The following is a 24453-nucleotide window of genomic DNA, read 5'->3' as shown; positions in this document are numbered from 1 at the left end:
GCCTCCAGACGAGGCACCACTGAATCTGCCTGACTGACGGGGTCTCTTGTCTGCCCTATGACCACCCCCCTGTGACAATACCATCTCAACCCTCCGGGCCACATTGGCCGCCTCTTGGAAGGATATCTCACTCCCAGCCTCTCTGTCCATCTGAAGACGAATCGGCTGGATGAGTCCGTCAATGAACGTCCTCACCCTCTCTCTCTCTCTCTCTCTCTCTCTCGGTGGGAAGTATGATAAGAGCATGACGAGCCAACTCAATGAACCTGGTCTCGTACTGGGTGATTGTCATGGATCCCTGCTGGAGACGCTCGAACTGCCTCCGATAGGCCTCTCGCTGTGTAATAGGGAGAAACTTCTCCAGAAATAGCTGCGTGAACTGCTCCCAGGTCAAGGCTAGCGATCCTGCTGGTCTAGCTAAGCAATAATCCCTCCACCAAGTCTTGGCGGATCCAGACAAGCGAAATGTAGCGAAATCAACCCCATTGGTCTCAACAATACCCATGTTCCGAAGAACCTCGTGGCAGCTGTCCAGATAATCCTGAGGATCCTCGGTAGATGCACCGCTGAAAGTAGTAGTGAAGAGCTTGGTAAACCTGTCCAATCTCCACAAGGCATCAGCAGACATAGCTGCTCCATCACCGGCCTGGGCTACCACGCCCAGCTGAGCTGCTCCAACTGGCTGAACCGCTGGAGTCTGAGTCTAGGGAACTACCTGCTCCAGAGTGCGAGTAGCAGGAGTCTGGGCCCCTCCTCCAGCCTGAGAGACGGCTGGTGCTACAGGAAGCAAGCCTGCTCGGGTGACACTCTCCATGAGGCCCACTAGTCGGACCAAAGCGTCCTAAAGAACTGGGGTAGCAATAAACCCCTCTAGGACCTAAGTTGGGCCCACCGAAACTGCTGGAGCCGGAACCTCATCATCCAAGTCAACCTGAGGCTCCGCTGCTGGTGCTGCTGCTCGGGGCTGAGCTCTGCCCCTACCTAGGCCTCTAGCACGGCCTCGGCCTCGCCCTCCGCCCTTCGTGGGAGCTGCTACTGGGGGCTTGGGGTGCTCGTCAGTGGATGAGGAAGCGCGTGTTCTCGGCATCTGCGAGAGAACAGAATAGAAATTCAATCAGCATTGAGAAACCAAACCGCACGACAGGAGAGAAAAGATGTGAGATTTTTCCTAACTCTGTAGCCTCTAGGGGATAAATACAGACGTCTCCGTACCGATCCCTCAGACTCTACTAAGCTTGTCTGTGAACTGTGCGACCCATGCAACCTAGAGCTCTGATACCAACTTGTCACGACCTGGATTTCCCACCTCGGGAGTCGTGATGGCGCCTACTAATGAAAGCTAGGCAAGCCAATCCTTAACTACTTACTTCGTTAACAAATTACTTCTTTTTAACAAATATAAGCGATACCATGAAATCAGCGGAACTTTAAATAATTAAGCGGAAGATAACAGTGAAATACCAAAAATCAGTGTCTATTACAACTTTTAAAACATCAAATACCCAAAATCTGGTGTCATAGTGTCACAAACTGTCTAAGAGTCACTACATACAAGGTCTGAAGAAAATATAATAAACTGTTTCTGAACAAAGAAAATGAAACAGGGAATAGAGATAGAGGGAGACATCAGGGCCTGCGGACGCCTGCAGGTCTACCTTGGGTCTCCGGGTGGACTGAAGGAAGCCCTCCAACTACTGTCCGAAAGCTGCTCCTGCATCTGCACACAGTGCAGAGTGTAGTATCAGCACAACCGACCCCATGTGCTGGTAAGGGTCTAGCCTAACCTCGGCGAAGTAGTGACGAGGCTAGATCAGACTACCACATTAACCTGTGCAGTTAATATATATATATATATATATATATATATATATATATATATATATATATATATATATATATATATATATATATATATACACACACAATATAATATATATATATATATCTATATATATATATATATATATATATATATATATATATATATATATATATACACACACACACACAGTAGAAAAGAAACGCAGAAGTAACCAGTCAAAATGGGAGGGGAGCATGCTGTGGGGGAGATAGCAATTCTGAAGAGAAAGACAACAAATAGACGAAGGAAATAACATAACTCGGATATCAACAAGAATCAGGGAAATCAATAAATGCACGGCGTCACCCTTCGTGCTTTTACTATCGTCCTCACCAAAGCAATCATATAATAAAAGTGTGCACGGCATCACCCTTCGTGCTTTTACTCTCTTTCCTCACCATATAATCAATAAAATCGGCACGGAATGGTACATCGTGCGGCACGGCATCACCCTTCGTGCTTTACACTCTTTCCTCACAATAATCAATAAAATCGGCACGGAATGGTACATCGTGCGGCACGACATCACCCTTTGTGCTTTACACTCTTTCCTCACAATACAAACAATGCACGGCATCACCCTTCGTGCTTTATCGCTCTTCCTCACCCAAACAACAATCACAAATAATAGGGCAAGGGAATAAATGAAATTGCAATAAAGATCCCGGCAAGGGTACAACATCAATAATCTCAACATCCCGGCAAGGGAAATAACAAATAAATCAATAATAGCCCGGCAAGGGTGTCAACATGATAACTTCTTTTCTTTCTCACTTTTACTTCACAATTCACTTCATAACTCGAGCCAATGCTCTAGAGATTTGATTATCGCTTTCACTTTCACAATTCATTACATAACTTGAGCCGACGCTCCTCAAGGTTCATGAGTCCCAATTCCTTTCACAAACTCTACACAACATATAGAAGCCATCACCAAGGCATGAAAGATACAACGAAGTCATGAAAATCACAATATAAAGACTCACGGGCATGCTAGGCACCAACGTATGGATACTCATCACCATGCCTATACGTCGTACTCAACAATTACCACATACCAAATAGGACTCAACTCTTAATCCCTCAAGCTAAGGTTAGACCAAACACTTACCTCGAACTTCCACGGATAACTCAAGTTTCAATTATAGCTTTACCCCTTGACTCCTGCGCCAATTCGGTCGTATCTGATCACAAATTACTTGATTACATCAATAAACGATAAATGAATCAACCCCAATGCATGAAAATGAGTTTTTCCAAAGTTTTACCCAAAAGGTCAAAATTGCCCCCGGGCCCACGTGGTCAAAACCCAAGGTTCGAACCAAAACCCGATTACCCATTCCCCCACGAACCCAAATATATAATTTATTTTGAAATCGAACGTCAAATTGAGGTCCAAATCCCTAATTTTTTGAAAAATCTAGGTTCTACCCAAAACACCCATTTCCCCCCATGAAAATCTTTGATTTTAAGTTGAAATCATGTTAAAAGATGTTAAAGAGTGAAGAAAATAAGTTAGACATCACTTACCAACGTTTTGGAGAAGAAAGGTTGTTTGAAAAATCGCCTCTTATGTTTTTAGGGTTTTGAAAAATAAAAAATGACTGAAAATCCCGTCTCTATATATACGTTTCAGAATCCCTGTGCGGACCGCACAAAACGGACCGCGGCCGCACAGCCTTTTCCTGAGGGTACACAGTCTCTGAACCTCCCTGTGCGCACCACACAAAATCGACCGCGGCCGCACAGCCCTCCATCGGGCCCGCACAAAGTCGACCGCGGACCGCACTTCCCCTTCCGCGGTCGCACTCGATTTCTCGCGGACCGCACTAGCGGGTTCAGAGATCTGCAATTTCTCTGAACCTGCAACATTTGTGATTTTTAAGCCTAAGACATCCCGGGACCTACCCGAAACTCACCCGAGCCCTCAAAACTCCAAACCAGATGTGCATATTAACTCAAAAACATCATACGAACTTATCCGGGCAATCAAATCGCCAAAATAACCTCAATAACCATGAATCAAACCTCAAAATCAAGAACTTTTTATCAAACTTCATCAGGTATCAAATTTAGCAATGTAAGTCCGAATCACGTCAAACGACGTCCGTTTTTCACCAAATTTCACAGAAACATCTTAAATCATATATAAGACCTGTACCGGGTGCCGGAACCAAAATACGGGCTCGATACCAACACGTTCTAATCAAATTCATTTCAAATTTCCTTAAACAATTTCAGAAACAATTTCCTTTGAAAATTCATTTCTCGGGCTTGGGACCTAGGAATTCGAATACGCGCGAGACCCATATTTTCCTACGGACCCTCCGGGACCGTCAAATCACGGGTCCGGGTCCGTTTACCAAATATATTGACCGAAGTCAAATTGATTCATTTTATAGTCAAAATTTATCATTTTTCACAGATTTTCATATTTAAGCTTTCCAGTTACTCGCCCGGACTGCGCACGCAAATCGAGGTGACTCTAAATGAGGTTTCAAGGCCTCGGAGTCATAGAATTTAATTTAAAATTGGTGATGACCTTTTGGGTCATCACACAAATAGATTTGGTTTGTTGAACTAATATTTAAGTCATAGTTACTGATTCAAAAATTAACTTGAAAGCTTGAGGAATCTTTTTTAAAAACTAAATAGTAATTTCTAGAACCTATTGGAGTTGGATGTTGAATCTTAGCCTATTAGTTTTGGGCTAGTTGGTTGTAAATTGAAATATGGGCTATAAAATTAAAAAGTATGGAGCTCAATTTTTTCTTTACGTGAAATTTTTCCAAAAAACTAGTAGATGAATCAAACATATAAGGTGTGTTTGGTATGAAGGAAAATATTTTCCAATTTTTTTATGTTTGATTGCTTTAAATATTTTCTCCATACTCATTTTTTATTTTCCCCAAGAATTCAATTTCCTTCAATTCGAGGAAAATATTTTTCCTATCAAAATAGGGAAAACATTTTCCCAAACTCTTTTTCCACCTTATTTTCCATCTCCACTAACTTTCTTTTCATGTTGTAAATAGAGTACTTTTTTTTGTATTTCAACAAAATGAGTATATTCTTTTCATGATGTAAAAAAAGTACTTTCTTTAATTTCAACAAAACAAATATTTTCTTTTCATGATGTAGAAAAAATATTTTCTTTCATTTCAACAAACTAAGTACTTTCTTTCCCTGAAATAGAAAAAGTATTTTTTTTCCAACAAATTGAGTACTCTTTTTCATTTTGTAGAAAAAAATATTTTCTTTCATTTTAACAAAATGAATATTTTGTTTTCATGATGTAGGAAAAGTATTTTCTTTCGTTTCAACAAAATGAATACTTTCTTTTTCATGATGCAGAAAAGGTATTTTCTTCCATTTCAACAAAACAAGTATTTTCTTTTCATGATGTAGAAAAAATATTTTTTTTCCGTTTCAACAAACTAAGTATTTTCTTTTCCTAATGTAGAAAAATATTTTCTTTCAATTTAACAAAACGAGTACTTTTTTCATGATATAGAAAAGGTATTTTCTTTTATTTTAACAAAACGAGTATTTTTTTTGTGATGTACAAAAAGTATTTTCTTTCATTTCAACAAACTAAGTACTTATTTTCTTTTCCTGAAATAGAAAAAGTATTTTTTTCCAACGAAATGAGTATTTTCTTTTCATGTTGTAGAAAAATATTTTCTTTCATTTCAACACTGCAGTGGAGCAGTAAATTGAGAGGAAAGAGGAAGGGGAACAGGGAAGAGAGATAGAAAAGAGAGAAGAGAGAGAGTTCAGAAGAAGGAAAAGAAGAGAGAATCAGTATTATCTGCTAAAGTCTGACTTCCATCTATTACAATTCATTACTTATACAAATGGAATTTGAAAATTAAATGAAAAGCATGCTGAAAATAGAGAAATGGAAATAACTACTTTTCCCACCCAACTAACTTTCAAATAATCCTATTCAGCTAACTTTCAAATGATCCTACTCAGCTTCCACGTTGGATGTTGCTGAAATATGTGTATCAATACCCCCTAATGAAGATCACCCTTGTCCTCAAGGGTGAAAGCTGGAAATCGAGTACAAAGGGCAGAAGCCAATTCCCATGTGGCATAAGAAGCATCTAAGTTGGACCATTTGACGAGGCACTGTGCAACAGCCTTGTTCCCTTTTTTGATCAAACGTCTAGAAAGAATGGCCTCAGGAACTGGACAAAGTTGGCTGGAAAGGTCGAGGACAGGGGGTGAATAATCTCTGAAGGAAGAGTGTGGCAAAGTTTGAGCTGAGAAATGTGGAAGGTGGGATGGATAAGGACCTCTGGAGGTAGCAGGAGCTTATAGGCAACAACACCAATCTTTTCAATAATGGGATATGGGCCAAAGTAACGAGACGTGAGCTTGTGATAAGGAGAATCAATCAAGGTAGACTGCCTATAAGGCTGTAACTTGACGAATACCCAATCCCCAACATTGAAGCTTCTATCAGATCTGTGAGCATCAGCTTGGGCTTTCATGCGTTGCTGTGCCCTATGTAAATGAAATTTGGCCATTTGAAGTTTGAATTCCCTTACGAGCAAGATATCTTCAATAGAAGAAGACTCAGAAACCCCAAGAAGGAAGGGTAGGTGTAAGGGGGGAGGATAGCCATATAGAAGTTCAAAGGGAGAGGTTTTAATGGAGCAGTGTGGACTTGAGTTGTACCACCATTCAGCTAGGGGCAAAAAGGAAGACCAATCAGCAGGGGAGTCAGTGAAAAAGCACCTCAAATAAGTCTCGAGGCACCTATTGAGCACCTCACTTTGGCCATCAGTTTAGGGATGGTATGCAGTAGAAGTTTGCAGAGTAATACCTTGAGCTTAAAGGAATTCTTTCCAAAAGGAGCTGACAAAGATAGGATCTCTATCACTAGTGATAGAAGCAGGGAAACCATGTAGTTTAAAAATGTTGTCCAAGAAGATAGGAACCAAGTTTTGGGCAGTATATGGGTGTGTGAGAGCAATGAAGTGACCATATTTGGTTAGACGATCAACTATGACCCAAATGACTGTCTTACCTTTGGACTTGGGAAGGCCATCAATAAAGTCCATGGTAATGTCAGTCCAAGGCAAGGGAGGGATAGGAAGAGGTTGGAGAAGACCAGGAGAAGATGATGTATCATACCTATTCCTTTGGCAAATGGTACAATTTTGAATGAAGGTTGCAATGTCCTTCCTAATACCCTTCTAATAAAAATAGGTCAGCACCTTCCTGGTAGTGGCATGTAACCCAGAATGGCCATCTGCTGGTGTGGAGTGCCATAAGGTAAGCAGCTTAGTGCTCAAAGCAGCATCATTTCCTATCACCAACTTCCCTTTTCTTCTAAGTTGATGATTGATCCAAGTAAAATGTTTCTGAGGGGCCTGTTGTAAGGACAAGATTAGGGAATGTAACTCAGGATCAGAAGACCAACTGGCAGTGATTTCTTCCCATAACTCAGTGGAGACAGAAGAAACAAGCAATGAGATTAGTTCAGCACCTTGAATCCTTGATAAAGAATGAGCAGCTATGTTCTCCCTGCCCTTTTTATATTGGATCTCAAAGTCAAAGGATAGAAGCTTGTCTATCCACTTGATTTGTGAATCTGTATGGATCTTCTGCTCTAGGAGATACTTCAAGGCCTTCTGATCAGTTCTTATAATGAAATGCTGACCGGTGAGGTAATGTGACCACTTGCTCACATCAAAACAAGGGCCAGAAGTTCCCTCTCATAAATAGAAAGAGCAGCATGCCTAGGGGCCAAGCCTTTGCTGATAAAGGCCACAGGATGACCCTCTTGCATAAGTACAGCCCCAATACCTGTGCCATTAGCATCAGTTTCTACCATAAAAGGGGAAGAATAGTTGGGCAAGGCCAATACAGGAGCAGTGGTTAATGCATCTTTAGAGCAATAAATGCTTGCTCAGCACCGGTGGACCATTTAAAGCTATCCTTCTTAAGTAAATCAGTGAGAGGTCGATTGATAAGACCATAATTCCTTATGAACTTCCTATAATATCCAGCAAGACCAAGAAAACCCCTGAGTTGCTTTAGAGTAGTAGGCACAGGCCATTGTTGAACAGCCAAAATTTTCTTTGGATCAGTGGAAACTCCTGCAGCAGAGATGAAATGGCCCAAGTATTCCACCTTTGCCATCCCAAAAACACATTTAGAGTGTTTAGCTAGTAGGCTGTTGGACTTCATAACTTCAAATACTTGTTGGAGATTTTAGACATCGTCATGCAAATGCACACTATAAACCAAAATGTCATCAAGAAAACCAAGACAAATTTCCTTAGAAATTGTTGGAACAAATGATTCATATGACATTGAAATGTAGAGGGAGTATTTGTTAAACCAAATGGCATGAAAGGTATTCATAATGGCCCGAGTGCGTCTTGAAAGCAGATTTTGGAATATCCTTAGGTACCATTCTAATCTGATGGTATCCTGATCTTAGATCAATTTTAGAAAAAACTGTAGCTCCAGTGAGTTCATCTAAAAGATCATCTATGATGGGAATGGGAAACTTGTCCTTAATTGTGCATTGATTTAACTCCCTATAATCTACACACAACCTCCATGATCCATCCTTTTTCCCCACTAAAACCACTGATGAAGAAAAGGGACTATTGCTATATTGGATAACACCTTGCTGTAACATTTCCAATACACGTTTCTCTATTATATCTTTCTTCATAGAGGAGTATCTATAGGGTCTGATGTTAATTGGTTTAGACCCTTCTTGTAGAGGAATTCTATGATCAAAAATACCCCTCTGAGGAGGCAAAGCTGTGGGTTCTCTAAAGAGTATTTGATACTGCTCAAGCAGGTTCTTAAGTGTATCTGGCATAGGCTCCTCTACAGGAAGATGAAGGGCATTAAGGTGGCGTTCACACTCCACCATAGTAGTAGGAGAAACCACGTGCAACATAAAGAATTGGACCTCTTCACTACTGCTCTTATTTATAGCCTTAGAGCTTAAAAGCTTGCAGTCTTCAGTGACTCCCTTTAACACATGGTGTTTACCCTTGTAGTTAAAGGACATGGTAAGATCAGTGTAATCCATAGTAACAGGACCCAGTGTTTTCATCCACAGGGCCCCCAAAACCAAATCATACTTCCCTACAAGAAAGATAATCAAATCTGATATATAGGTAGTTCCCTGTAGCATCCATTAGAAATCTCTCACTACACCAGAGGTAGCCTCCATAGTGTTGTTACCCAGACTGACATAACCCAGCTTAGTTGGGGAAATATGACACCCTAGCCTTTGTGCAAATTCAGCATCAATGAAATTATGGGTACTTCCACCATCTAGCAGTATCCGAATGGGTCTTTTAATGATATAGCCAATAACATGGAAAGTTTGAGCTCCCTTAAGACCACTTAGAGCACACAAGGAAATCAAGGGAGGATCTCCATCCGACACAGTCCATTCCTCAGTTGGTGATGTTCCCTCTGACTTAAAAAGATCCTCTTATATATCACCCTCAGGATATTCTAGGTCCAGGATGAACATTTTTTTAGGTAAGGAACACCTATGTCCAGGTGTATACTTATCATTACAGAAATAGCATAGCCCTTGAGTCCTTTTTGCCTGCATCTCAGCTGGTGAAATCATTCTTCTGTTTCTGGGAGTAGTAGTATTTGAAGGTGTCAAGGCTAACTTGTTGGGAGTTAAGGACTGTTGACTAGGAATTTTGGTAGGGTGCAGTTCATAAGGGGTTTTTTATTGGAAAAGGAGTGGGCAGGTGCAGAAAAATATTTCATGGTTCGAGCATTAGCTGCTAAAGTAGCTTCAGCTAATCTGGCTAATCGATAGGCTTTTGAGAGAGTTTTGGGATCATGCATCATAATTGGATTAACCAACTCCTGCTTCAGGCCACCTAAAAAATAGGATATAGCTTGTTCTACTGTTAAACTTCACTGTGAGACAAGCCTATCAAAGGCAAATTAAAATTCCCTTACGGAGCCAGTCTGTCTTAGTTGCTTTAACTCAAGCATGGGATCTGCAAACTCATCCCCAAATGTTTCAACCAACACAGCCAAGTACTCCTCCCATTCAAGTAACCCAGGTATACCTCTACACTTTAAAAAGGATTGATGCCAAGCCAAGGCCTCATCATCTAAGTTCATGGCTACTAGTCTCACTCGTTCATTAAGAGGAGTATTATCCATAGCAAAATACTGTTCAATTCGGTACAGCCAATTTTTTAAGTTCTCACCATTAAAACAAGGAAATACCAGATTATGATTGCGATTATTAGCAACACAGTAAGGATCTGGGCCTAAAATTTCCTAACCTGTCACAACAGTGTGAGCTCGATCTGTCGAAGTAGAACTGCCATCCTTCGTTTGCTGGTGCAATTGCATTCCATCAAGTGAATTTTTAATAGAACTGACCAATTGGACTAGCTCGATTTGCCTGCGATCCATGTCCTCTTTAAGCTCTTGATGCATCTGATCAATGCTAGCTCGCAGATCCAATTGCTGAGCTGCTAAATCCTCATATTGTTTCTGGAGATTAGCAGCTGGAACACCCTGAATTTCATTTATAGCTCGTCGAGGTCCCATCGTGATCGATTGGCTCTGATACCAATTGATACCAATAAGGTATCAACACTGCAATGGAGCAGTAAATTGAGAGGAAAGAGGAAGGGGAACAAGGAAGAGAGATGGAAAAGAGAGAAGAGAGAGAGTTCAGAAGAAGGAAAAGAAGAGAGAATCAGTATTATCTGCTAAAGTCTGACTTCCATCTATTACAATCCATTACTTATACAACTGGAATTTGAATATGAAATGAAAAGCATGCTGAAAATAGAGAAATGGAAATAACTACTTTTCCCGCCCAGCTAACTTTCAAATAATCCTACTCAGCTAACTTTCAAATAATCCTACTCAGCTTCCACGTTGGTTGTTGCTGAAATAATTCTCTTTTAGTTTTGAAGATACAAAATTTGTTTGCGACCCTCTATAAAATTCCCTCCCCACTGACGGTTTCTTCAAGCGGCGGTTACGCTTGGCGGGAATGGTGGTTGTCAATGGCGAAGGGCAAAGGAAATGGACCAGGACGACCAAGGAAGACACTGATACTAGTAATTGGAAGCTCACTAACAACAACTACATCTCCATTAGCTCAGCTCGTTTCTCAAAAAACACAGGCGGTGACACCAGTGGTAGATTCAGGGGTGGTTCAACAAAATGGAAGGATTGATAATGGTAATCTCACTAGCTCTACTAATTCTCAGACACAGTCAGTAAAATTGGACAGGATTGCTCAAGGATGACAGTGGAAAGACCAAAGTTCTGAGTGAATGTGTGGCTTCAACATCGAGTGTATTGACTATGGTACAAGCACAGCTAAATGCACATGCAGATGAAAATCTACAGAAATCGAAGGCTAACAAGGATCTAATTGCTCCGGAGTGGGTCAATCTGTTCGCTAAAAATCGGATAGCATCTAACGGCCTTGCTCTGTCTTACATAGCTCCGACGATTGTGGATGGGAGTGTGGTTATCCAACTAGATCCCGTGGAGACTGCGAAAGAGGTTGAGAAGTGGAAATATTCCCTGATTGTTGCAGTAATAGGAAAAATCCCAGGGTATAATCAGATGAAGAGATACATTAACCACAATTGTCAAAAGCCTTATGCTCTGAATTGTTTTGTCACGACAAGAGCTATTTCATTGCCAAATTCAAAGAGGAAGATGACCTCAAGGAAGTTCTGTATGGAGGGCCCTACATAATCAATAATATACATGTCATTCTGAAGAGATGGTCTCCTGACATAGAATTTGATACAGCTTTTCTTAAAGAGATACCCTTATGGGTCTCTTTCCCTAACTTGCCTATGGTTTATTGGGGAAAAGACTCCCTAAGCAGGCTGGGAACTTCTATTGGAGTGCCACTATTTGCTGATGAATGTACAGCTAATCAATCTAGAATTTCATTTGCTAGGATGCTGATTGAAGTGAACATCACTAAGCCATTACCAACTGAAGTCACAATACAGGATCCTTCTAGAAAAATGTACAATCAAGTGGTGAGGTTTGAATGGCAACCTAAATTCTGCTCAGATTGTCAACAACTGGGACATGTATGCAAACGTAATAAGGAAGTTCAAGGGAAGCCTCAGAAGATACAAAAAGTACATGGCAAATTTCACCAACCAGCAAAGGAGTGGAGAAGCAAAGGAAGTATGTCACAGAATATAGGTAAGCCTCAAGAGTCAATGCTTCTAAGCCAAATAGTATTGGAACACTACCTCCTAAAGTGCAAAATGTAGTCTCTACTGTAGTCCCTATGGCTGGGAAATCTGTGGAGAATACTCAGGGCATCACACAGGCTAAAAGGCAAGATAATAGTGTATTGAGAGAAAAGTCTAGTGTTTCAACTCGCAGAAAACCTGTAGTTGGTATGGATTTTTCAATTGTCACACAGAACGCATTTGGGGTTCTATCAGGAGGTCAAGGGGATAAGCAACCACCAGATAGAGGTGGTACAACAGATCCCTCCAAATGACTGTTCTCATGTGGAAAGTGAGGGGGCAAACCAAAGATACAAACAGAAGGAGTTGGCTAAATACTTCAAGGATAATCATATTTCTTTAGCCGGTTTAGTGGAGACTAGAATCAAATAACATAAGGCTTTTTTTATTTCCCCCAAGATTGCTCAAAATTGGGACTTAGTAGATAACTACAATCATGAGGTTAATGGAAGAATATGGCTATTAGTGAACAGAAATATATGGCAAGTGGATGGGATAAAAATAGATGCTCAATTTATACATTGTACCATTAGTAGCTCTACTGTCAGGTGTGCTATGACTGTGGTATATGGGTATAACAGCTTAGGGAAGAGAAAGGAGATGTGGCAGAAGCTTAAAAAACTTGCACAAACCGTTAACCAACCATGGTTACTGTGGGGGGGGTTTTAATGTTATTATCTCTACTCAAGATAGAGTATCAAAGATTGCACCAACACAAGTAGATGTTCAAGACTTTGCAAGCTTTTGTTCAGACACAATGATGGCTGAAATCCCTTAGAGAGGGGAATTCTTTACCTAGACAAATGGGCAAATGGGAGAAGATAGGGTAATTAGTAGGATAGATAGAGCATTGGGGAATGATGACTGGATGATGAACTTTGATCACTTAACAGTTGAAATAGGGGATCCATTTATATTAGATCACTCACTACTCACACTAAAATTTCAGAGCAGAAACAATAACAGAAGAGTGCCATTCAGATTTCTAAATGTTTGGGCAGAGCATGAAGACTTTCAGAGTATTGTTAATGAAGAATGGCAAGGAGAGCACCAGTCTTGCAAGCTAGCTACTATCTAGTACAGGCTGAAAGCAATGAAGCCTGTATTTAAGAACTTAAACAATAGAAATTTCAAGAATATAGCAGAGAAGATGGATCAAGCAAGAAGGGATCCGATTGAATGCCAACAAGAAATGAATAGAGGCTACTCAGATCAGCTAAGGATGATGGAGAAGGAGGCCAGATTTCGATTAGAAAAATGGTCAAACATTAAGGAGAAGATATTACAATAGAAATCAAGAGCTCACTGGATTAATGTTGGGGATGGAAACAACAAATACTTCTTTGCAATGATGAAAGACAGAGCAAGCAAGAAAAATATTACTACTCTAACAGCACTAAAAGGTGAGATTCTGATAGACTCTAAGAGTGTCAAGAGGGAGATTGTTGATTTCTATAAGTCCCTTGTGGGAACTGCAGATACAACTCTACCTGCAGTTAACATGCAAATTCTGAAAAATGGACCCCAACTGAAGCATCAACAAGCAGTGGAACTAGCCAAAGATATATCCAAACAAGAAGTAGATGAATGTATGCAGGCTATTGGTAATGACAAAGCTCCGGGCATTGATGGATATAATGTTGTCTTCTTCAAGAAAGCATGAGGGGTTATTAAAGATGATGTATATGAAGCAGTAGTGGAATTCTTTGCTACAGGTATGATGCCTAAGGCCATTAACTGTACTACAGTTACTCTATTGCCTAAGATCACCAATCCTACTAATATCAAGGACTACATACCTATATCTTGTTGTTCTGTGCTGTATAAGATCATCTCCAAAATCTTAGCATCAAGATTGCAGAAAGTAATGGGGTACTTAATTGATAGTGCTCAGGCTGGTTTCATCCTAGCAAGAAAATGAGCTAACAATATCATTTTAGCACATGAACTGATCAAGTCTTACTCAAGGAAACATATATCACCTAGATGTATGATCAAGGTAGATTTGCAAAAAAGCTTATGATAGTGTAGAATGGAATTATGTGCTACAGGTCATGGAAGGTCTGGGTTTTCCTCATAACTTCGATCAGTGGGTGTCATCCTGTATTCATAGTGTGAGTTACTCTATCTTGATAAAATGGTGAGTTAGCTGAGCCTTTTCCTGCTACTAAAGGCCTCAGATAGGGTGATCCAATGTCCCCATTCCTGTTTGCCTTAGCAATGGAATACCTAAGTAGGCTTCTCACTGATTTGAAGAATAATAAGCAATTTCATTTTCATCCAAAGTGCAAGAAATTAGGCATTACTCATTTGAGTTTTGCGGATGACCTATTACTGTTTGCTAGGGGGATAATCAATCTGTGGCAATGTTAAAGCACTGTTTTGATCAGTTCTCTACAGCATCTGGGTTAAAAGTTAATCTAAACAAAAGTTCAGTCTATTTTAGTGGAGTGTGCAATATGGAACAAGAACTTATACTTCAGCAACTGGGGTATGTACAAGGTGAACTACCATTTAGGTATTTGGGCGTCCCTCTTACTACCAAAAAGATGAGAGTGAAACAATGGCAGCCATTGATTGACAAGATAGTAGCTAAAATTTCATCCTGGACTGCAAGGAAGTTGTCATATGCTGGTAGAGTTCAACTTATTAGAACTGTAGTGTTTGGAGTGCAATTTTACTGGTCTCAAATATTCTTGTTACCCTCCAAGGTGATCAAGCTCATTGAAGTATATTGCAGAAGCTTCATGTGGTCATGAAATAATGTCATTACCAAGCGAGCATTAATATCCTGGGAAAGTGTCTATCAACCCAAGAGTGCTGGAGGGCTAAACATCCTGAACCTCAAAAGATGGAACAAAGCAGCCATTCTCAAAATGCAATGGGATCTAGCAACAAAGGCAGACAGACTATGGTTCAAATGGGTCCATATGTACTATATAAAAGGGCACCCTTTAGCTAATATCAATGTGCCTAAGCAAGCGAGTTGGATGGTTCAAAAGATCATGACTGTTGCCGGCCCAAAGCCACAGCTGCAGGGAGATAAAAGTAAATGCAGTGTGATCAAACAGTTGTACTTGCAACAACTGGGATCATTAGCTAAAGTCGAGTGGAAAGCTACCATGTTCAAGAATCTAGCTAGACCTAAAGTAATGTTTGCTATGTGGCTGATCATACAAGAAAGAATGATGACAATTGACAGGCTGATCAAGCGGAACATAAATGTGGATCCAATATGTATTTTTTGTGGAATTCATCCAGAGACTCATGCCCATCTATTCTGCGAATGTACTGTCACTACTGGATTATGGGCAGAAATTTTCAATTGGTTACATATCCAGATGCAAATAAAGACATGGGATCACCTAGTATCCTGGTTTGTGGAGAAAACAAAGAAGAAATTTGTTGAAGGGCAGCTATTGCGACTGGTGTTAGCTGAAACTCTGTATAGTATATGGACAAAAAGAAACCATAGAATATTTGATAAGGTAAATAGAGATAGTAAGAGTATCATTAGAGAGATAGCATACATTTGTAATATACAGGCTGTAGGCAAGCTTAAAGAAGTTCAGCAGCACAAGCTTCTGTAGGGGTATAAGAGCAAATGTGTAGAGACAAGGTAAAATAGTTTGTTGAGGATAGGAGTCAAGATAGAGTTGTGTATAGGCCGAGATGGCCACTATATGATGTAATTTGCTTCTTTGGTGATTAATGATATTGTGATACAAAAAAAAATGAAGAAAACGTATTTTCTTTCGTTTTAACAAACTAAGTATTTTCTTTTCCCAATGTAGAAAAAATATTTTCGTTAATTTTAACAAAACGAGTACTTTCTTTTCATGAAGTAGAATAAATATTTTCTTTCATTTCAACAAAACAAATACTCTCTTTTCATGATGTAGAAAATGTATTTTCTTTTCATGATGTAGAAAAAGTATTTTCTTTCATTCAACAAAATGAGTAATTTCTTTTCATGTTGTAGAAAAAGATACTTTCTTTTTTTAAAAAAATAAAGTATTTTTTTTTGTTTATCAAGCTCAAATTTCAACTTTGTTCCTGTATGAAAAAGTAAAGTAGCACATTAGTTCCTTTGGGTTTGTGTGAATTTTGAAATGAATAATTAAATTCTTGAAGAACATAGACCCCTAGAGGGGGGAGGGGAGGAAGGAGTACAGAAATATGAGGATTTTGGGAAAGGCGGCTTGAGGAGAGTAGCATAAGAAATTATTTTCCTAAAAATATTTTATATTCTCTAACCAAATACTAGAAAATATTTTCCGGAATTGTTTTTTCATTCACCAACCAAACAGAAATAAGTGATAAAACCACTCATTTTCCAGAAAAATATTTTTCATCAAAAACATTTTTCTACGTACCAAACACACCCATAATGTATAGGTATTCCACTCGAAAAATAATTGTAAACTCATACTAGCTTCAGAAGCACTATTTGTCTATTTCTGTAAATCTTTATTTTTCCTTTTGTTTTTCTTTAGTCTTTTGAAGATTCTAAAGAAAAACCAAATGTGAACTACTTTTTGAGGAAAATGGCCAAGTGTAGAAGAAGGATTTTTTTTTTTTCGAAGTGGAATATTCATTTTACTGGTTATAAAAAGGGACCAATAAGAGCTATTCGAATCTTCCTATCTCAAATTCCCTTTTAGCTATTCTCCTCTCTCTCTCTCTTTCAACTCAAAGTATTTTTTTTTTTTTAGAAAAAAGGAAACTTGTTGACTAGCTCATCATCAACCAAACTCCCTTTTGTCTGTCACGCAAAAGCAGAAAGAGTTAGTGAATTTAAGTCCAAATAATTAAGAGTTACTAGAAGCTTGACAAAGGAGCTGATATTCAGAATTTCATGTTATGGGAAATAACAATAATCACCAATATTATCCTCAACTTCTGCTTCCTCGCCAATGTTAAAGCCTTCAAGATTCAAGCGCATATGTGTTTTCTGTGGCAGCAGCCCTGGCAATAAACCTACTTACCAACTTGCTGCTATCCAACTTGGCAACCAATTGGTATTATCACTTCTCACTCAATCCTTTTTTCTTTTTGTTACGCTTTTAAAGGTGACGTGATGGTGTAAAATATTCTTTACATCGGCTGTATTTATATACTCCTTCCGTTCTAATTTATGTGAACCTGTTTGACTCGACACGAAGTTTAAAAAAAAATAAAGACTTTTGGAATTTGTGGTTCTAAACAAATCAAAAGGGGGTCCAGAATATTTATGTGGTTATAAAAGCTTCTAATTAAGGGTCGAATTGTAAGTTTAAATTAAATTGTTTCCAAATTTAGAAAGAGGACATTCATTTTGAACGGACCAAAAAGGAAATAACTGAAACAGAGGGAGTAAATATTTTCATGAGAAAAGAATATTTTATAATGGAACAATAGAGACGTGCTTTGTTATTTGTGTAGTAAGCATGGAAGAAACTAGATTTCCAAGTTGCGTACGTACTGTACATGTTTTATGTGCTGTACCATTGAGTATGAAGATATTCGAGGTAATACAGAAAAACATAATCCAACACAAAAAGACCAGAAAACAAAGGCGGATCCAGATATTTAAGTTTATGAATTCTTACAATGTCCTCGAATTATATACATGATCACTGAACAAACAGACTGTATCTCAAGTTAAATATTTTTATACTTAATAAAAATATATGGTCTACGCAAAAGTTATTGGATTCATGTGAACCGTAATCTTTGCCCAAGATCCGCCCTTGCCAGTAAATATGTTTTAGATCAAGATTTGGGATCACAAATAGAGCCATTCCATTTTTTTCTTTCTTTATCTTTTTTTTTATTGGATTAAGTACGGTGGATAAATTATATAGGTGTTAAAAAATTATGACAATTAGTTTAAATGAGATTTTGATTACTTTACTCTTATTCCTGTCTTAATATTTAATCTTTCTTCATTGATATTTGAACAAAGTTATCCATAATTAAGGTATTTGTAGTATTCAAGAATAATTATTACTCCCTCCGTTCCAATTTATGTGAACTTGTTTGATTGGGCACGGAGTTTAAGAAAGGCATTTGAAATTTGTGGTCCTAAACAAGTCAAAAAGGGGTCCAGAGTATTTGTGTGGTTATAAAAGCTTCTCATTAAGAGCAGAATCGAAAGTTTAAGCTAAATTATTTCCAAATTTAGAAATGGGTCATTCTTTTTGGAGGGGACCAAAAAGGAAATACATTCACATAAACTGGAACGGAGGGAGTACTAGGGGTAAAAAAGAAAAAAAATTAATTTTATCTTGAACTTCTAAAATGACAAATAGTTTGAGATAACTATTTTTAATAACCACGACGGATAATATGAGACGAGGGAGTAGCGTAACATATTTGATCATTGTTTTATTTTTGTAATTATTTTCTAATCCAGATCCATAAAGTATAAAGTGGAAGCAAAGTGGAACATTTTTGTGCGGATTTAAGTATATGTACAATACAATATCAGATTATATGTACAATAATTTAAAAATTATTTACATTACCAGTATAGTTTAATCTGGATATATTATGTCAGTTTCAATTGTCATCAGGCTAAAAATAATGCTTATTGTAAAAATTATTTGTGATTATCTTATAAATAATTTAAATGTATAGTTTTTTATACTATACTTTTTTTTAATAGCGTTACCTGGCAAAGCTATGAATGCATCAGCTTGCCTAGCCATTTCAGCCTTTCTTTGGTGCATACCAGATACAACCCTCACTTCTCCAATTTTCTCTCCAGTAATCTGTAGAAAATGATGGTGTTAAACACACTTAGAAAAATCGAGTATGAGTAGTTAATAATAAAGGTAACAATAAAAGAAAATAATATTCTTTTCATTTGCTAAAGTACACGAGTAAAAAATATATATTTTAGTGTACTGAACTAGTAAGAGAGAATGGAGGAAATGTTTGATAAATAAAATATATGCATATATAGAGAAAGATATTTTTAAATAAGAATTCTCTGATCATAATTACAATTTACAAAAGCAGTACCTCTCTGGGCATGAGACTTCTAGGAATCACACTGCCAAGAGGAAAAAAAAGACAGCAATATTAGCACTGAAAACACTTGCCTAAAAAAATGTATAATATACAATAAAGACTATGGAAGATTAAAAAAAAACATATATATATATATATATATATTAATTGGTTACTTTNNNNATATAGCGGAAATTTGGTACCCTACCATTAAAATCAGTTTTAGAAATCAAACCCATCAAGCCAACACTCCCACCTCCATACACCAAGTCAATGTTCCTTTCAACCTGTCATTTTATTTCAGGAATAGAAAAAATTTACAGTGATTAATTAACTTCTTCAAGGAGACAACACCAACGTTGACAACTGTGGGACTACTCCAAAACTGCCTTGTCAGTTACAGTGATTAATTAACTTCTTCAAGTTAAAAGTTTGCTAATTGGGGAACAACTAATTAATGCTAATCTCCTAATTTCTTTTTGTGGTTGCAGGTGGCTATGGAACATTGGAGGAACTCTTAGAGGTCATCACTTGGTCACAGTTGGGCATTCATGATAAGCCAGTACTATCTTAATCATACACTTATCCTTTTCTTTTTTTTCAATTGATAATAATGTGACATTAAAACCGTGCAACTTATATAATTTATAGTCGTATTAATATTTATGACTTATGTTAGATCATAAAGTCTTTTTTTTTTTAATACTGTGCTAGTCGAACTTGATTTTTAATATGCCACAATAAAAGTTGAAGCTAACTGCTCCTAAAAGGAGTATTAATCTGAGCAAAATGCAAATTTAGAATTTAGAGTCAAACTTCTAAAAGGAGTATTAATCGATCTAAAACGAGTGTAATTAGTATTATTACACGTAACTCTTTTTTGTTGTGATATATACATAGGAAGCAAAAAGCACTGTCATGTTCAATTAGATTCTAGGGGTGATAATTTGACCCTAAACTCATTTAATTCGTTTAACCTCGCTCAAGGTTGGGCAGGTTATTACCCGTCCATTTGTCGAACTCATTCCATTTAAAATTGGTTGGTGTTTAGCTCGAATTGACCCATGAGTAATTTTACTAAAATATCTGTAAAATAATTCTTTTATTATTTGATGTTATATATGATTATAACAAAAGAAAAAAAGTCTTATTTGATAATTAAACAATTCATAAGAAAATAACACACATTAATTATATCTTGATAAGGGTTGTGTGAGTTGGGCTATGACTCAAATATTAACTCATCTTGACACAACCCATCTCAGTAACTTTTGAGTGGGTCAATAACAAGCTCATTTATTAACTTAACCCATCTTGACCGGCCAAAATCAGTCCAACCCGCCCATTTAATATCATTAACTGCACGCTAATGGGAAGTTATTGGTTGTACTACGTGCAGGTAGGTCTGCTAAATGTGGAAGGCTACTACAACTCACTCTTGTGTTTCATAGACAAAGCAGTTGAAGAAGGTTTCATCACGCCCTCTGCCCATCACATTATTGTTTCTGCCCCCACTGCTCATGAACTCATGTCCAAACTTGAGGTATTTCACCTTCCTCGTCGTCATAACGTAGTCAGCAATAAATTCAGCATTTTAGCTCTATGAATTTAATATTTATGGATTTTAATTAAACTTATTATATTTTTAAAATTATAAGTTTATATCTATTATTTATTATAATTTAATAAATTTTTATATATAAATTTATATTATACATTTAACCCATGAAAAATATCGAATTTAAATGAACCCGCTATCCGAAACCTCCATCTGGCCCTATGAGTACATCAGTTGCTCATCAATAATTACACACACTGGGTCTGGGACACATGCCCCACTTTTTATTAACAGATTAGCAAGATAGAGGTGAGAGTTGGACATGTGTCTGAAGTCTGAACCCAAGAATCTGTCACATCACATGTATATATGTTTTGACTCAGTGGAATGACAACGATTGTGATTTATGAATAGGCTAAGGTCTTATTTCTTCACCCTTTTACTTGTCGACATGAAGGCGAATGTTTCGTGTGCATGAATTTTCAAATACACTATAAAAGAAAAACTAAAAAAAGAACTACACGTATTGATTTATGATTATATTAACCTTGTATATTTGTAACCGAGTTCACGTAATATATTAATAACTAAAAAGAAGTTTAAAATTTGTATACATATAGCATTGCTTTGTTAACATGTTGGATGAATTAATTATATATGTAGGATTATGTTCCAAAGCATAATGGAGTTGCACCAAAACAGGGTTGGGAGATGGAGCAACAACTTGGCTACACAACAGCAATAAAGGGCGAAATTGCTCGTTGACGCTTAATTTGTCACTTTCTTATTATTGAATTTGCCCATTAGGGCTTACCAAAAAACCTGATTAAACTGCAGTAAGTTGATTGTTTACAAGTAATATTTGTGTCTGTACCTGAATGTCGTCCAATTAAATTATTCCATTAAGCATCTAGAACTGATGTACTTTGTATAATGTGTATAAAGTGTGCTCCTTTCTTATTTAATAAAATTTTGGAGGAAAGCAAGGTTACTCCCATTAATTACTCCCATTATAAATGTTTTCTTAAATAGTATCTTGGTCGAAAGACATGCCGAGGCTAAAAGCACCGCAAAATGGCTAGAAAGGGAAAGAAAATGTAAGAGGAAATGTAACGACCTGATCGTTCGTTCTGAGAGTTATAATCATATTTTTCCCATCTATGTTTATTTATAAGTTGTTCAGTTGTGTTGAGTTGTATCGAGTTGGTAGGTTTGGGTTCGGAGTAATTTTGGAGTGAAATGAACACTTAGTCTCTTAATTAGAAAGCTAAGTTAGAAAAGTCAACCGGAAGTTGACTTATGAGTAAAAGAATTCGGATTTGGATTTTTATGATTCGATTAGCTTCGTTGGGTGATTTTAGACTTAGGAGTGTGTCCGGAAAATAATTTGGAGGCCCGTGGTAGAATTAAGCTTGAATTGGCAAAAGTTGGAAGTTTAGAATTTCTTAGGCTTGAATTCGAGGTTGATTTGGTATTTTGGTGTTGTTTTGGGTGTTTCGGAGGTTTGACTAAGTTCGGGTAGTGATATATGACTTGTTGGAATTGTTGGTTAAGGTCCCGAGGGCCTCGGGTGAGTTTCGGATAGGTTTGGGTTGTGTTGCGCTCATTTTTCTTATGTTTCTACGTCGTTTCTTCAAGCCTAAATGATATCATATTGAACAAATGAGCTCCGATTTCTTTTTTGATTGAATAATTAGATTCGTATTGTAATTACAGACTTGTAGCAAAAAGAATCGTCGAATTTGGACATCGTATGAGGATTTTATGGTCATTTTACTAAAATTTAGGTTGCCGGATTTTTCAGGTTAATTACCGAATTGCCACTAGCAGCGTAATTAAAAATCTGCACTATTTGCAAATATTAAAACCTACATATCTCATTCGTTATAAGATCAAATTGAGTAATTCAAAAGCCTAACTTGACTAGAATTTCACAAGGAATCCATTGGAGGCATAAAATACGAGTTTCGGGATCGTTTGGCTCGAGAAACGAGGCAGAATAGCTGGTAGAAAAATATACAAAACTAGGGTTTGTTCATTCGGTCATATTTTGAGTTGGGAAGCTCGGATTTGGGCGATTTTGGAGGCGATTTTCACCATATGGATTGGGGTAAGTGTTCTCTACTCGATTTTGATTATAATTTATGAATCCATCTTCGTTTTTGGGATTTGATTGATGATTTCAAAGTGAAATTGAGGGAGTTAGGGTTTGAGTTTTGGAGAGTTTTAAGTGAGGATTTGAGGGACCAAACGGAGTCCGATTTTGACAAATTTTATATGTGTAGACTCGGGAGAGGACGAGGATTATTATTCTGCCATTTTTGACTGATTCCGAGACGTGGGCCCGGGGGCGAGTTTTGGCCGATTTCGGATTTTTGGCATGTTTATGTAGTTTTTATTGTGGAATTCGATTCTTTAGACTATGTTGATAGTATTATTCTGATTTTGGTTAGACTCGGAGCTTTTGGAGACCGAGTCCAGGGACGAGGACATCCCGGAGTAGAATTTTACTCTGTTGAGGCAAGTAACAGTTTTAACTCTGGCTTTGAGGGTATAAACCCGGAGAAATTGATATCATGTGATTGTTTGGTGGTGATACCCACGCTAGGTGACGGGCGTGTGGGTGTGCACCGCGAGAGATTGAGACTTGGTCCGTCCCGTGAGGCCTAATGCCTATTATATGTGGTTATGTGTTTACTTATTGTTGAACTTGTTTGCCTTCATGTTAGAGATCCTATTTAGGTTTTATTCATGCTCACATTATTTGTACTCAGTCATAGAAATTATTGTACATGTTTACCTCCGCCTCTATTATTTGATAATATGTTGTGATACTTGATGTGGGCTGTGTCCCCTTATTTGTTAATGATGGTGAGGCTAGTGAGGTACATGATTGAGTGAGGCCGAGGGCCTGGTTTTGAGGATATTAATACCATAGCGCGTGAGTTGTCCGCGTAGCACGTGAGTTGACCGTGCGGGTCCAGGTATTGATACCATAGCGCGTGAGTTGTCCGCGTAGCACGTGAGTTGACCGTGCGGATCCAGGTATTGATATGATGGCACGTGAGTTGTCCGTGCTTAGCGCTTGGGCTTTGGGAGCCCCTCCGGAGTCTGTACACACCCCTAGTGAGCGCAGAGTGTTGAGTGTATTGAGTGTTGAGTATTGAGTGCTGAGTGCGAGTGCTGAGTGATGGAGTGACATTGTTGTGAGGTTGCATTTACTTTTGCTGTTGCTGCATTTATCTGTTAAATTTCTTTGTGGCATTTACTGAGTTATGAAAGTTACCTGTTTATTCTTGTTATTTTTAAAATTGTGAAAAATAAATAATTGGACTATTTTGCTCAGCTCGTCACTACAGCTCAGTTCCTTAGTTATTTTTGTTACTACTGAGGTGGTTGTACTCATACTACACCCTACACTTTATGTGCAGATCCAGGTGAGTTAGAGCGCGGCGATCGTTGAGTTCAGGCCGACTTTAATTGGAGACTGCAAGGTAGCTGCCAGCGTCCGCAGGACCTTGTTACTCCTTTCATCATTTCTTTTTTGGACAGTTAGACGGTTTATATATCTCAGTTCATAGTTTTAGACGCTCATGACTTAGTGACACCCCGATGTTTGGGACTCGTTTCCGTATTTTATATTATTTATATTTAGAGTTGGTTTAGTTTATCAGGAATTAAATTATTGAAAATGTTTTATTAAATTCTTATAATCAAATTAGTAGTAATATTTTGGAAATAGGCTTGCCTTATAACACGATAGGCGC

The 24453-nt window shown here is 38.0% G+C and overlaps 2 protein-coding genes across 2 annotated transcripts; both read left to right on the top strand.

Annotated features, from left to right (window-relative positions):
* Window positions 1-13483: 13483 nt before the first annotated feature.
* On the top strand, window positions 13484-15722 carry LOC109218205. The gene is made up of 5 exons (XM_019382555.1): window positions 13484-13736; window positions 13848-14026; window positions 14184-14246; window positions 14478-14843; window positions 14949-15722. The coding sequence occupies exons 1-5, from the start codon at window positions 13484-13486 to the stop codon at window positions 15720-15722; spliced, it is 1635 nt and encodes a 544-aa protein (XP_019238100.1).
* A 1388-nt stretch (window positions 15723-17110) lies between these two features.
* Window positions 17111-21667, top strand: LOC109218206 (cytokinin riboside 5'-monophosphate phosphoribohydrolase LOG1-like; the record flags this gene model as incomplete). The annotated part of the gene is made up of 4 exons (XM_019382556.1): window positions 17111-17153; window positions 19620-19690; window positions 20528-20671; window positions 21350-21667. Coding segments are annotated over 4 exons (360 nt in total), but the record flags the coding sequence as incomplete, so codon positions are not given.
* Between the last annotated feature and the right edge of the window lie 2786 nt (window positions 21668-24453).

The sequence above is a fragment of the Nicotiana attenuata genome, unplaced genomic scaffold, assembly GCF_001879085.1.
Source record: "Nicotiana attenuata strain UT unplaced genomic scaffold, NIATTr2, whole genome shotgun sequence".
NCBI classification, from domain to species: Eukaryota; Viridiplantae; Streptophyta; class Magnoliopsida; order Solanales; family Solanaceae; genus Nicotiana; species Nicotiana attenuata.
This window is presented reverse-complemented; position numbering and strand designations above follow the sequence as displayed.